At 38.9% G+C, this 14697-nt stretch overlaps 1 protein-coding gene and 1 long non-coding RNA gene across 4 annotated transcripts in view; one reads left to right on the forward strand and one right to left on the reverse strand.

Annotated features, from left to right (window-relative positions):
• Positions 1-541, reverse strand: part of Gtf2a1 (general transcription factor IIA, 1, 19/37kDa) — a 38389-nt gene extending 37848 nt beyond the window's left edge. For 2 of the 3 annotated variants that reach the window (XM_005390236.2, XM_013517226.1), the window contains exon 1: positions 49-540. In XM_005390236.2, the coding sequence (XP_005390293.1) occupies positions 49-78 (30 nt within the window). In that variant the 5' untranslated portion in view covers positions 79-540. Of the gene's footprint in view, positions 1-48 lie in introns of all 3 variants that reach the window. The other variant, XM_005390237.2, reaches the window with a different exon arrangement.
• The window catches only part of LOC106149164, a 45972-nt gene that overhangs the window by 2279 nt on the left and 28996 nt on the right, over positions 1-14697 (forward strand). The window contains exon 2 of the long non-coding RNA XR_001235154.1: positions 6810-7148. This is a non-coding gene — a long non-coding RNA (uncharacterized LOC106149164). The remainder of the gene's footprint in view (positions 1-6809; positions 7149-14697) is intronic.

A 14697-nucleotide genomic window follows, 5' to 3' on the forward strand; every position in this document is an offset into this window, starting at 1 on the left:
GCTGCCGCCTGCACGAAGCCCCCGCCGGCCACCGAACCACGTCCTTACCACGGTGTTTGTATTTGCCGAGTTCGCCATTTCCACACACAACACAAACCAAACGGGGGCAACCCCGAGAAAATCAGACAAAAACCAAAAAAAGAAAGAAAGAAAAAAAAAGAACCAAAAGACCCGGACGGTGACCAGAGTCACCGCAAGATTGGGGCAAAAAAATTTAAACAAAATCGATCCTGAAGGAGTAGGGGGGAGGAGCGAAGAGAGGAGGAGGAGGAGGAGGAGGAGGGGGACACTCCTCCCCGGGAGCCGAAAACCTCGAGAAGCCTCTTAAAAAAAACCGCGACCCTTCAGGGGTCCAGGGGGCGTTGCCCGCTCCCCACTCCGCGCCAAGGAGGGAAACCACCGGTCGCCGCTCCCCGCGCCGCCGCTGCCGCCACCGGCTGCAGCTCCAGCCGTCCGGTCCGCCTGCTTCTCCCCTTTATATAGCGAGCCAACAAGCTGCGCGAGCCGCCGCCGCCGCTGCCGCCGAGAGACAGGGCGGAGGGGAGGGAGGGGCGGAAAGGGCGGGGGCAGAGGTGGGTGGGGCTGAGCGCGAGACACCGCGAGAGCCACGTGCGCAGGCGCGCCGGGGCGGAGGCGGCCGAAAGTCGTGACGTCACGCGCCGTAGAGGGTGCTGGGCGGGCGGAGTCTAGCGACTGGTACAGTAGTGGAGGCGGCAGCCGCCTCACCAAATCTCGCGTGATCACGTGGCAGGTACCCAGGCGGAAGTCTCTTGCAGCCCTTTGCGGAGAGCGAGTTTTGCAAAGCATCGCTGGAAAAGGCGCGAATTGCACTGATAGTCAAATACAAAGCTAGCTAGGACCGCCTCCTAGTAGAGGTTTCCACCCAGTTCCGCGCTAGAAGAGCTACATAAAGTGGAAGGGGCGGTGACGGCTGCCTCGCTAGGAATGGCTGCGCTGGAGGGCTGGTCTTGTGCCGCGGCTTCCGGCCCCTGGCGCGGTGGGGCTCGGGACAGTTTTAAGTGCGGAGTCATCTCTCCACCTGAGCGGGCTGGGGCTGCGAGTTTCCCTGCTTTCGCGCCCTTTACAGAAGATGGGCCGTTGGCTCGCAGCATTGTGCGCGAGTTTCTAAAGGGGGAATGAAAGTTGACTCGGGCCCACCGTACCCGTATTCTAGAATTAATAACTCTGGAAGCTGCCAGAACTGTTTGTGTCCAGAGTCCGGCTACGAAGTGATTGGGCTTAAGTGCTTCAAGGGCTCGGCCTCTACTCTCCCGCGTTCTTTAAATGATTTCTTGCGGTGATTAACCCCACCCCAAAGTACCAACCATTGGATTATGACAGAACGACGCCGGAGTACTGTAATTTCACATGGCCAGCGGGTAATGACTAACAACTGCTGAAACTTGACCCACCAACTCATAATGCCCCCCCCCCTGCAAAATATAGATCAGTTTGTCCTTGTCTTAGGGTGCAACTCAGTAAGCATTCGACCTATTCTTACATTTATATGAACATTTCACGCAGAAAAGAGAATCCTGGTTAGAAGGCAGAACTCGAGTGCCTCATTTCCCTGTTCCTGGGAATTTTGACGGGAAGAATATAATCTGGACGCCTGAGGGAGTCTATACACAAAAGGGAATGAAAAATGTCAGTTACAGGTCTGCAAAAATAGATTTGAGGGCTATCAAAGGCATCCCACCAGATAAAGTACAGCCGTTCCAGGCCTCAAGGAAAGGGTTAGAGAAAGTAGAGGCCATTGGTAGAAAATAAAAAATGGTAAATAGAGCTGTGAATGGATGTAGAGAATGTCTGTTAACTTGAGATGTCAGACCTCAGCTCCATTCTCTTAACAGTTACTTGGCAGTTTCCTGCAGGCTTGCCTGTTGTGAAGCACTTAAAGAATACAAGTCACAGGAAATCAGTGTTCTTGGCATATGAAATTATCATTCTATCAACATTTATGATACATTTCATACGCAGGTGACAATTAGCCAGAAAAATACTAAACTAACCATTCTTGGTAAGTCTCACTGCATGTTATTTTAAGAAGATGTCTTGTTCCCTCATATACAATAACAACAAAAACAACAGTTTGTATATGGACTCCCTCACCTTCCCACTTAATTTTTCTTCCTTGTCACATGAGATTCATACCTAAATGGTCATGGTTTTAGCCAGGCGTGATGGCACATGCCTGTAAGCACAGCACTCAGGAAGCTGAGGCAGGAGAATTGCCAAGAGTTGGAGGCTAGCCTGGGCTACACTGTGAGTTCAAGGCCCGTCTGAACTGCGCAGAGACTGTCTCCAAAAACAGGTCATGTATTTTGCCATCAGTTAAGATCATGGCAGATAGTACATGGAAGAGAATCCATGAGATTTGCTCTCTACAGAATTAATCCATAAGGACACTGATGAGATGAATTTATGATGGGTCTGATCTGTGAAATACTGTAATGTCATTGGATAAAAAAAAAAAGCTGGCTTCCTAAAACATGGAGACTCCCTGGAGAATCTGAGGGGTTTTTTTGTTTTTGTTTTTTCTCTGTATACCTTTTAGATTGGCATGATGCCCAAGAACTTCTTTAATATGTACCCAAGCCTTTTCCCATCTGTACACTATCATGGGTCCTATTACAGTTTATTGGTTTTCCAGTTCTCTCATCTGTCTGTAATGTGCTGTCAGTCACAATATTTGCGTGCTAGCCAGCTTCGTTTCAGAAAGAAGTATTTTCTAATCTTGCATCAAAAACCTGAGCCTGAATATTTGAAAGCTACAGCCCTTTAATTTACAAAATTAAAAATTCATAGGTAGAAAATTCCTACATAGGCTAGATTTAGTCATCATACTTGTCTTTAAACTTTTTTATTCTGTGTGCCCTGAAACTTAAATCTTTTCTAATTTTAACTGCTCTTTGTATGAAATGTTTATACTAATTCAAGTTTATGAATTTGTGTTTTGTAGCAGCTAAGTACAGACAGATACATAATAGTACTTGCTTTCCGTTGTGTTGCACCTTTTTTTCTAACTTTAAAATATTTCATTTAGGAGGATAAAAAGTTAACACCTTTTTAAAGTATATTTTATATACTGCCTAAACACTGGGTAACTGCAAAAGCAAGAAAAAAATCAATGCATAAATGTTTATGTACACCAAAACTTGATGTCTAGGAAATTAAATGTTTTACTGTGTAAATGATTTTTAGCAACAGTGCCAAGAAAAAAGTCTAAAAACAGAGGTCATGAAAATTGGCTGAAGCTAGAATCTCATGAGCTTGCTTCACCCTCCATTTTCTGAAATAATAAAGAAAGTAAGGTAATTTGGGGACATATTCAGGCATCATACAGCCTTTATATGATCAACAGTATTGGGCCCTTTAGGAGAATATAAAAGTGAAGAGCTTACTTTCCTCTTAACTGCCAATCCTAATAAAAATCCCTATTGTAAAATGAACTGCAGCATTCATTCAAGCAATTAAAAACACAAGCATACAAAATAATTATACAGTAATCAGATTGCCCTTTTTTGTGGTCTTTATAGAAAAACTAAACATTTCTGAGTGTACTATATTTAGGTTCAATGGGTATGTGACAGAATTTTTTACCACACAAGCTACTTCTACGCATGTGCTGCAGTTTGATGTGGGTTCGCCCTTGGTTTCATGTGTGGAAGGAGACATGGTCCTCGGCGTGGCAGTATTGAGAAAGGATGGAACCTTTAACAGTTGCAGTTTAAAGCAAGGTATTTAGGTCACTGGGGGTTCTGTCCTCAGAAAGGTTTGATAGTGGGCCTGGCAGAGTGAGTTAGTTGATCTGGCGAGAGTGAATTGTTACAAGAGATCAAGACTGGCCAGTCTCTGGCTTCTTGTCTTGCCAGGTGATCCGCTCTGGCATGAACACCTGCCATTATGCCATCGGCCATGAGGCCCTCACCAGGGGCAGAATAAATGAGGCCACCTGACCGTGGACTTTGTCCCAGTGAAATTGAGGTAAACAAACCTCTTTTCTTTACACATTACTCAGCTTCAGGTATTTTATTATAACAGGAAACAATAATACATGTGAGGAGGAAGTCTTTTAAAATCTTTTTTAAGTGTTTTCTTCCCTTTAAGTTTGAAACTGCTGCTAATACGTAAAAGCAGGAATCAACTTGCAATTACTTTTCTGTAATGAAAGTATAAGCCAGTTTGTACTGTCTTAGAAACATAACAGTGTAGAGGTTTGTTGGAATAAGGTTTGATTCTGCCACTAATTTCCTGTGTCACCTTCTCCTGTAACTAATTGTCTCTGTGTTCAGGGAATTACAACCATCACCCTGTGACTGTTGGGAATATCAAAGTTATTAGAGAGTGCTTTGACAAGTATTTGGTGTTTTTATTAGCAGGGGTAAGTGTAGAACAGGTACACTAATCTATTAGCAGTGGTAAGTGTATAACAGGTACACTAATATCTAAGCAAAGATCTTTTAAATTCACTTTATAGAATACTACCATTTGATAATGCCAATAGTCAGCAATCAATCACAAGAAATTTTCCCAAGTTTTAATACCTGAAATCATGAGCACACAAGATAATCACTGTATGTAAATATAATAATTATATGCTACCAGGAGATATGACTCTTGTTGTATCTTATATCGAGAATAAGCTCCCAAAGCCTATGTGTTCCCAGGTGGTACTTTTGGTAATGTCTTGACCTACTGTGTGTGATACTGACTCATGGGTGTGTAATAGCTGGATTAGTCCACTGACTGGTGTATTGTAGTTCTAAGTGTGGGTGAGGGAAAGGCTAGCACCATCCAATGGCTTGTAATCTGGATGGGATAAAAGGGAAAGGAAGGCTTGTTGCTGGTGCTACTTCCATGCCATAGACTGTTTCTTCTCTTCACGCTCCTCTGCTATACCACCCTGCCTTGGAGCCAGCCAACTATGGACTGCAACCTCTACCCACTGTGAGCTAAAATAAACCTTTCTTCCTTTGTTGTTGTCAGGTATTTTGTCCAGAAAACAAGAAGGTAACTAGGGCAACTCCAAAATTTTAAATGCCTTTGCCCATGGATTTAGTAGTACCAATTCTAGGACTCTGCCCCATGTTCACTGTGGGACTGCTTATAACACCAAAAACAAAAAAAGAGACATTGCATATAAGATGATTATATGTCCATGTTCCTATAATGCAATTGGTTGAATAACCTATAAGACGGTACTATGCAGCCATAAGAAGGAATGAGATATATCTCTCTAGACTACTATGTAATCATCTTTACATACAGTAGTAAGTAAAAAAAGCAAAGTAGAAAAAGTGCTCTTTGTATGCTACCATTTAAGAAAAGAGGAAATATGTAAATGTGCACAGTAGACTTGCTTACATTTTTAAAAAGAAATATAAACCATAATTTTAAAAAAAGAGTTACCAAAAGGGTAGAGAGAGAGTAGTATGGAGAAAACAGGAAAAGAAACTAGGTTTATTTCAATATACATTTTTTTTTTAGGACTGACTCTGGAAACATAAATATTTTACTTATAGAAAATTACCTTTTGTAAAAATATTCCCTAAACTGAAAATAAAATAAAACAACTTAATGTATCAAGTTACTCCATGAGGAAGAATTCCAAGTGACTAAACAATCCGTAATTTGACTATATATCAGTGGTAGGATATTCTGAAGGGTAAAACAAAATGTCAAAAAATGTATTTGCTTTGGTGGTGGTGGTATTTGTATATGTAGTATAGTTTTATTTTGTTTTGTGTGTGTGATTGGTTTTTTTGAGAGAAGGATTTACAGTACTTCATAGCCCAAGCTGACCTCAAACTCACAATCCTCCTGCCTCAGGCTAGCAAGAGCTAAGATTACAGGTGTGCACCACCACAGCCAGCTACTTTGCTATTTTTTTTATGTGAAATGTGAGATAAAGAATATTAGTGATTATATTATACTCTAGTTATATAATACAAATTATTCTTGAGAATAGGGCCTTGCTGACTTGGATGCGGCCTGTCCACACTGGTGAGAGTGGTCTTTATTTAGTCTGCTGGATTAAACACTGATTTCTTGTCAACATGGGAGAAAGGAAATGCAGGTAAGATACAGAGGATAAGTAACAATTCTGAATTAGAAAGTATGATTTTTTTCTTCATAAGTTTTTTCCTTAAGTTCTCAAAGGCCTAGAAAAACATGACTAACCCAGTAGCCTGAGTACACCTGATACCTAGATTATGGTACTTCAAGACCAGTGCTTTGTTGAGAAATACGTGATTCCAAGTCAAAGACAGGAAATTTCCTTTTCTTAAAGCAACAGCAAAAACGCCAACACTAATGTTTTGTCTTATAAAATATGCATATTTCTGAAAAAGCTTTGAAACACTGACTAATCCTGCTTCATAAGAATCTCTTGCTCCTGGATTATGAGTAAAAAAAAAATTTTTTTTACTAAAAGAAATAGAGGCTCTTTGGGGTACTACTATAGGAATGAGACAAGAAAAATATAAGTTTAAACCAAATAAAATTGCCAAGTATTGACCAACCTAATACAAACCAAGTATAAAATAACTTTTCATACAGGGAACAAAGAAAATGTATTCATTTCTCAGGGCTGTGATAACAAGATACTACAAACTAGATTATATTAAACAATAGTAATTCACTGTTTCACAGTTCTAAAGTCTGAATCCAAGGTGTTGGCAAATCTACTATCTCCTTGACACTCGGTGGAATACTTCTGTAATGCTGAATTTTATGTGTTGATTTGATTGGGCTAATGGATGCCTTGATAGCTGGTAAAATATTATTTCTGGCATGTCTGATTCCAGGGAAGGTGTTTCCCGAAGAAATTAGCAGTTGAATCAGGAGGCTGAGTAAAGAAGATTGTGCTCACCAGCGTGGACCAGTCCACTGAGAGGCTGAAAAGAACACAATTGCAGAGTAAGAGTGAATTTGCTTTCTGACATGGAATACCCATCTTCTGTCCTCAGACATCAGTGCTCCTGGTTCTTGGACTTACATGATTCCTTTGTGCTCTTGACCGCCACTCCAATTTGCAGCTTGGGCCGGGTCTTATACCATAAGATCCCCAGGTTTTCAGGTCTTTAGAATTGGGATTGGACTTGGACTGAGTTGCACCACTGGCCTCCTGGCTCTGCAGCTTACAGGTAACTGATCATTGCATTTCTCAGTGTTAATAATGACATGAACCAATTCTAATAATATTCCCTATTTTTTCTTTCCTCTGAGGAACCCTGACTAGTAAGCATACCTTCCTTGCCTGTTGCCCCATGGCCAGCAATCCTTGATGTTTCTTGGCTTGCAACTGCATCCATCCAGTCTCACCTTCACCTTCACATGACATTCTTCTTGTGTCTTCACATCATTTTCTTTCTAACATATATGTCCTTGTACCTGTTTCCCTTTTTATAATAAGACAAGTCATATTGGTTTAGGGCCTACTGTAATGATTCATTTTAATTTGATTGCCTTTGAAAGAGTGTATTTCCAATAAGACTATTTTCTAAAGTATTGGGGGTGTGTGATTTAAGCATATTGTTTTACTGTGATACCATTCAACCAACAATAGAAAATATCAAAAACTACTAGAATCTTCTCAAAAGAATTCAGGAACCAGTATGAAGAGATAGGTTCCTGTTGGCCGGGCAAATTGAGCCACCTTGAGTATCAATTAGATAGAGCTTGTAGCAAATTGAACTATATCAGATCTTCAAGTCCGTTACTTTATTGTGCTGCTAAAAGGGTGAAACTTTTAAAAAACAACTTTAAAAGAAATAAAAGAACGAAACTTGAAATTTCTCACTAGAGGATGCTATGGAAACAACTTTTTTTCCTTTTCCTTCCCCACACCCTCCATTCCTTCATGAATCCATAGCCTTCACACTGAGCTACAGCCCCACCACCATCAAAAATTTTTTTCTTTTTTTTTTTTGAGATATGCCCTTGTTAAATTGACCAGGCTGGGTTTGAACTTGTAGTCCTTCTGCCTCAGTGGACTATAGTGCTGATATTAGAGTCATATATCATCACGACCAATTTTTTGGGTTTTTTTTTTGTTTGTTTGACTGTGTTTGTTTTGGTTTTTTGAGACAAGGTCTTCCTGTGTAGCCCAGGCTTACCTTGAACTCATGATCCTTCTGTCTCAGCCTACCAAGTACTAGGATTATAGGAGTGTGCCACCATGCCTGGCTTACAAACTCATTGTTTTGAAGATTGGCTAATAAAGAGTCAAACGTTTACCTAGTTTTTCCTACATGCTATACCACAAAGTATCAAATAGTAGATATAGTGGGTTGAGGGGTTGCTCAAAAAAAAGATATGACCATATCCTAACCCTAGAACATGTGAATATTACTTTATATAGAAAAATCACCTTTCCTGGTATAATTCGGTTAAAGGAAATGTGATGATACCATCCTGCATTATCAGATTACCTAAGTAGATCCTAGCTAAATCCAATGATGAGTGTTCTTTTTTCTTTTTACACAGGGTCTCACTGTGTAGTTCAGGCTGGCCTTGAACTCACTATGTAGCCCAGGTTGGCCTCAAACTGATGGAGCTTCTCCTGTCTTAGCCTCCTAAGTGCTGGGATTATAGGCATGTACCACCACACCTGGCTGGAGTGTTCTTATAAGATGCACAATATAGAAGAAGAAACAGAATGGGAGGAGGAGGAAGTATGAGCACAGTGGTAGGAATGGGAGCACTGTACCCACAAAGCATGCTGGCTGCCACCAAGAATGCCAGACCTACCAGGTATTTGGAAGAGCTAAAGAATGGATCCTCCTCTAGAGAAAGTGGGACCCTGCCAACATCTTTATTTTGGACTTCTGGCCTCTAGAATTATGAGAGGATAAATTTCAATTATTTTATGCCAAGTTTCTGGTAATTTATTACAACAGTCTCAGAAAACTAATACAATAGATTAGAGGAAGTTTCTCACTAAAGGAACTTATTATAGCTGGTAAGTGGGGGGGGGATGATAGAATAGCACCATTTTGCAGCTCTGAATGAATTGATACGGAGGTTTTTAGCACTGATATCTACCAACATTACAAAAAGAAAACAGCCAGATACTGTATACTACTGGAAATTATGTGCTTTCTTGTGAAAACCATGCTACTATTTATGGGATGGTCTTGGCCCACCCTACATCACCCCCATAAGAAAACTTTGATCAAGTTTACACATCCTGTTAACAGTTTACACACATAGCAGAGGATTCAGGGATATATTGTTATATATTCAGAAGGCAGTCGGCAAAATCCAGATCTTGGAAAGCTATAGAACAAATGATCTGGCCCTTAATAAATAACTGTATGGGGAGAAAGAATGGAATCTATATAGATTAAAAGACATTTAAAGAATAATCAACTGCTTTTTATTCTTTTGGTTAAGATCAAATGTAAAAAACAGTCTATCAATGTGTGGAATTTACTGAGATCCTTATTCAAAATGTAAAAAAAGAACTAAATGACAATGAGAAATTCAAATACTTGCTGAATACTTGATGAAAGGGTTTTTTTTGATTTTTTTGAAGCAAGGTTTGTTTTCCAGTGCATGCTGGCCTTGAGCTCACTGTGTAGCCCAAGGTGGCCTTGAACTCATGCTGATCTTTCTGCCTCAGCCTCCTGAGTGCTGGGATTATAAGTAATGCACCACCACACCTGGCAGTTATGTATGGTTATGGTTTTATGTTGAAAAGTGCTTGTCTCTCAAAAATGCTGCTGAAAATTTTAAGGATGAAATGATATGAGCTCTGAGATTTGCTTTAAAGTAACACAGAAGCAGGGTCATTGATGGGATATACACAAATGAAACAAGCCATGAGTCAATAATTGTTGAAGATGAGATTCACCATATTATTCTATACATTTTTATGTTTGAAATCTTTTATTAAAAAGTGTAGAACATGAGCCCAATGAAGAATTGGTAGAAATTCTCAAGAAGATCTAGTATTAGATAATAAATGTAATCAGAATTTTGGGGGAGAGGACAGTACTAGGGATTAGACCTAGGGGCTTCCCACTGAGCTATATCCTGAGCCATTTATTTATGTATTTATTTATTTTTTTGGGGGGGGTCTCACTAAGTTGCTAAATTGCTCAGGTTGGGTTTAAACTTGCAATTTTACTGCCTCCACTTCCAGGAGTGCTGGGATTATAAACATGCACCACCATTCCCAGTTTATAACCATGATTAAACACTATTTAATTATGTGGATTTCTTCAATATCTAATTCTTAGATCTTAGCTATGTATACCTTACCTTGAATCATAAGTTGAATAGCTATAATTTGAGACAATTAAATTTGGTAAAAATTACAGTGCTTATGCATATTTTTTGTAAACATATTGTTTTCATGGCCAAAGGACCTTTGATTTACCTACCAACTTCATACTCTTATTCATCTACCTTCAACTGATAGAGGTATGGGCTTGCTGTGTCACGCAGGCATACCTTGAACTTCTGTGCTCAAATGATCCTCCTGTCTCAGGATCCCTAGTAGCTGGGGCTATCTTATAGTATCTTAGTAGCCTGAGGTATCATATGTGACAGAGAATTCTGCAGATTTAACTTTACAATGAAATACATCACAACAGGGAAATTTGATGTGTAGCTAATCTGCAAACTATATCTTAGAGAACTATTACATGTTAAGTATCCTTTATCCAAAATGCTTTGAACAAGTATTTTAGATGTTTTAGGATTTTGGAATATTTACATATACATCTGGAGATGGGTCCCAAATCTCAACAGGAAATTCATTCATGTTTCATTATCACTGTCTTAGTTACTTTATTCCATGCTGGGACAAAATACCCAACACTCACAACTTAAATGAAGAAAACTTCATTTTGGCTTACAGTTTTAGTCCATAGTTGGCTGGCTCCAAGGTAGAAGCCAAATGGCAGGGGTGCATGGGGGGAAAAAGGGTTTCAAATCATGGTAGCCTGAAAACAGAGAGAAGGGAGAGACCAAGGACAAGAGTACCACCTACTAGGTCATGCCCCCAAAGATCTGCCTCTTCTTAACAGGCCCCAGACCTTAACAGCACATGAAGTACTAAATTGTCAATAGACTAATCAATTGATGCATATATCATCCCCATGTTCTAGTCATCTTCTAAACACATGAGACTTGGGGGGCAGGGATGTGTTTTAGAGCTAAATTACAGCAATCACCCTATAGCCATAGCTTGAAGGCAATTTTATGGAATTTTCCTAGTGTATTGTGACTGTGATCTATCAAATGAGGTCAGGAGTGGAATTTTCCACTTGTGGCATCATTTCAGCACTTAAAACTTTTGAATTATGGAACCTCCCAATTTTCAGATTTCTAGTGCTGGACTTGTACTGAAACTGGAAGCAGAGGGAATTATTCTCCAGAATTTACCTTCCCATGGTAGAAATCACTTTAACTAGAAGTGGGTGTTACAAAATGAGAGATGAAGATTATTACAGATCCCCAACTAGAATGGAAGTAAGAAAGGTACATAGTTACATGATATTGAGGACCAGTCTTTTAACAAAGGTACAGGAGAAGGGCCAGAGATATAGCTCAGTGGCACAAGTGCCTGCCTGGCAAGCACAAGATCCCGAGTTCAATTCCTGGTACAAAAAAACAAACAAAAACAAAGGTACAGGAGAATAAAAGCAAAGGATACAATTTAAATGCTTCCTTGAGAACTAAGACTTGGGATTAATATAAAATGATTTCACAAAGTTTTTACTAGTAAATAGAATGAATGGATATTTGAACAGAAAAAAGGAGATTTAAAGAAAACTAAAGATGAGCTTATTTTGTGTTCCTTGTCAAATTGATGAGCAATAACAGGAATAATGAATTTATGTGGTAGTGTTTTTTTAAAGCTTTAATCATATAATATGTCCTTTAGAGCCTATAACAGTCTAATGAGATGAGTAATATTATCCCTGTATTGTGAATAGGAAACCAAGACTCAAATTAAGCAATAATCTCCCTAAGGTCATATTACTATTTACATGTGAAATTTCAGAGGTCAAAGTTTAAGGCTGTTTTACCTATCTTACAAATAAGAAGCAGTCAGTCCAGGATTATGTGAAGGTTCTGAATGAGATTATGTTGTTCCCTAAATTTGTCAAATAGTGTTTGTCAAATAATGTTTAACACAATATAATATGTTAAATTTCATGTAGGAGGAGAAAAACTTTACAGATTACACAAAATTGAAACTTGAAACTGAGACTTCACCCCAATTAAATATAATTGCCCACATCACCAAAAAGCATTTGTTAAAATCATTTGAATAACTCATTTCCTCTTTTTCTATTTCAGTTGAAAATCAGCTTCCAATTTCAAATAGCAGTTACTCAATTATTGAATTTGGCAAAAGTAGTCATTTTCTAGTGAGATACTCTAAAATGAAAACATTTCTGTCTAGCCTTATTTTTCAAATGCTTCCATAAAACAAGAAAATGAAGGATGATCATTTTCGTGGTAAAAAAATTTCTGTCTCGCTTAATGAACCAGTGGTATAACTCTCAATATGCTAGTAGAAAAATAAATCATTCCTATGTCAATGTTGTTGCACAGTAATTAGGAGAGAAAGTATATGTTGAATGAGAGAATGAATGGTATGTCAAGTACCTAAAAGCATGAGCGCTAGAATCAGTAGATTTAGACACTGTCCTTACTCCTATCATGAGCAAATTCCTTCACCTCATCTATAAAATGGCATTAATATTAGACAGTTGTGTGAGAATTGAAAGATAATTCATCTAAGACCCTTAGCATAGTGCTTGGCCCAAAGTAGGTCCTCAATAAATGTTAGAGGCTGCAAAATATTTATAGTACAGAGAATTACATAGTGAGTTCTATTTTGTCTTTGTCTAGATCTTGTTGAGTGGTGGAATGGAGCAAACATTAGGAATTTAGAACACAGTTCTGAACCAAGTCCACCAATTAAGCAAACATATCTATCTTTTTGATGTGTAAGTTTTTTTATCTGCAAAATTAGAATCAAAGAAGAAATTCCAAGTTTGAGCTAAAACACATAACAGACTCTAAATTTCTACATTTTCCACCAGCTTTTTTGAAACTACATCATTTCAGTATCCAATTTCTCTGTTTCTATAACAGTTAAAAAGTTGATTTTCTGGAATGACTCAGATTGTCTAAAGCTAAAATCTTTATATAAACCTTTAGGGAAGAGATATAATTGCTCACTTTTCAAATACATTACCATTCCTCAATAACTTTTAAATTAAAGTGGTAGATTTTCAGCCTCCAGATATATCATCTTGCAGTGTGTGAGATAAAAGACAATTAATACTGTTATTTGCCCACAGGATGGCAAAATTTATCTGAATCTAGAAAAAAACACATGGCTAAGAAACCACAGTTCATAAAGATGTTTCATTTCTAAATGTATTTTGTATTCTCCTTAGTGAAATTTATCACTAATAATTTTATTTTCAAAGTGTAGAATTCATCACATACCTGCTTCTATATGCTCTTTAATTTTAGCAAACAACAATCATGAACACTAAATTCCTTCTTGCAAACTCTCCTTTTCCATATACTTATTTTCCTTTTTTCTCTTCTCCATTTTTCTTAATTCCTTGCTTTTGGTTTTTCTTAATGCAATAGTTATAGAATACCAAACATAGCCTCTTTTCAGTGATCATAATATTTTTGCTTCCTTTCTTTCCATCTCTCTCTGCCTTTCTCTCTCTCTTTTCTTTCTTTCCCGGGAACTGGGAATTGATCCTTGATCTTGCTAAATCACTAAGTTACCCAGCTTTGCTCAAACATGCACTCCTCCTGCCTCACCCTCCCAGAGTGCTGTGATTACAGGCATGTGCCACTATGCCCAGCAACCACAATGTATTTTTCCAGTATTGGCTTAAAAGTAAAATCAGAATTTTCTGTTTTGTTTTTGATGGTGATGAAGATTCAACCCAGCGTCTCTTGCATGCTAGGCAAGTACTGTACCACTGAACTACACTTCCAACCCTTCTGTTTGACTTAAAAAATGTATTTGAATAATGATGATCAAATACAGTCCACTTGCAAAATTTCAATATTCTTAGTCTCTATGTTTACCTTACTTAATCCTATCCTCAGTTGTGACTGTTAATCCTATGTTAACTTCAATGGATTCAGAAATGCCTGGCAGATTAGTAAAACACAGATTTGGGCATGCCTGTGGATAACTGACATGTAGGCCAGCAAACTGAGGGAAGAAGACCCACACCAGATGTGGGTAGTACCAACCTATAGACCTGCACACTGGACAGAAGAAAAGGGAAAGAAGGAAGAGCTCCAGTATTAAATGGGTACGTCCTTTGCTGCCATAGTCTTTAGACATCATTCTCCAGGTCTCCAGTTTCTTCAGGCAATACAGTCTAGCACTGGTGACTCTCCAGCAAGCTTCTAGGCCTTTGACCTTGAACTGGTGCTGTGTTCTTGATTCTTGTTTTGTGGCTTTCATTTTCTTGGGCTGAGTAATTCTTGGATGCACTGGCTTTCCAGCATGCAGATAGACATTGTGGACTTTCCTACCTCTGACCTTGCAGATTGGCATTGTGGATTCCTAACCCTGCTCCTGCATACCTATCTAATAAATAGCCTTGTATACATATTGTTATGGTTTTTATCTGAATGTCCCCAGCAAAACCTCATGCACTCGTAGGAGGGGATTTGGGAAGGTAA

Source organism: Chinchilla lanigera, unplaced genomic scaffold (assembly GCF_000276665.1).
Source record: "Chinchilla lanigera isolate Chin_1 unplaced genomic scaffold, ChiLan1.0 scaffold00037, whole genome shotgun sequence".
Lineage (NCBI taxonomy): Eukaryota > Metazoa > Chordata > Mammalia > Rodentia > Chinchillidae > Chinchilla > Chinchilla lanigera.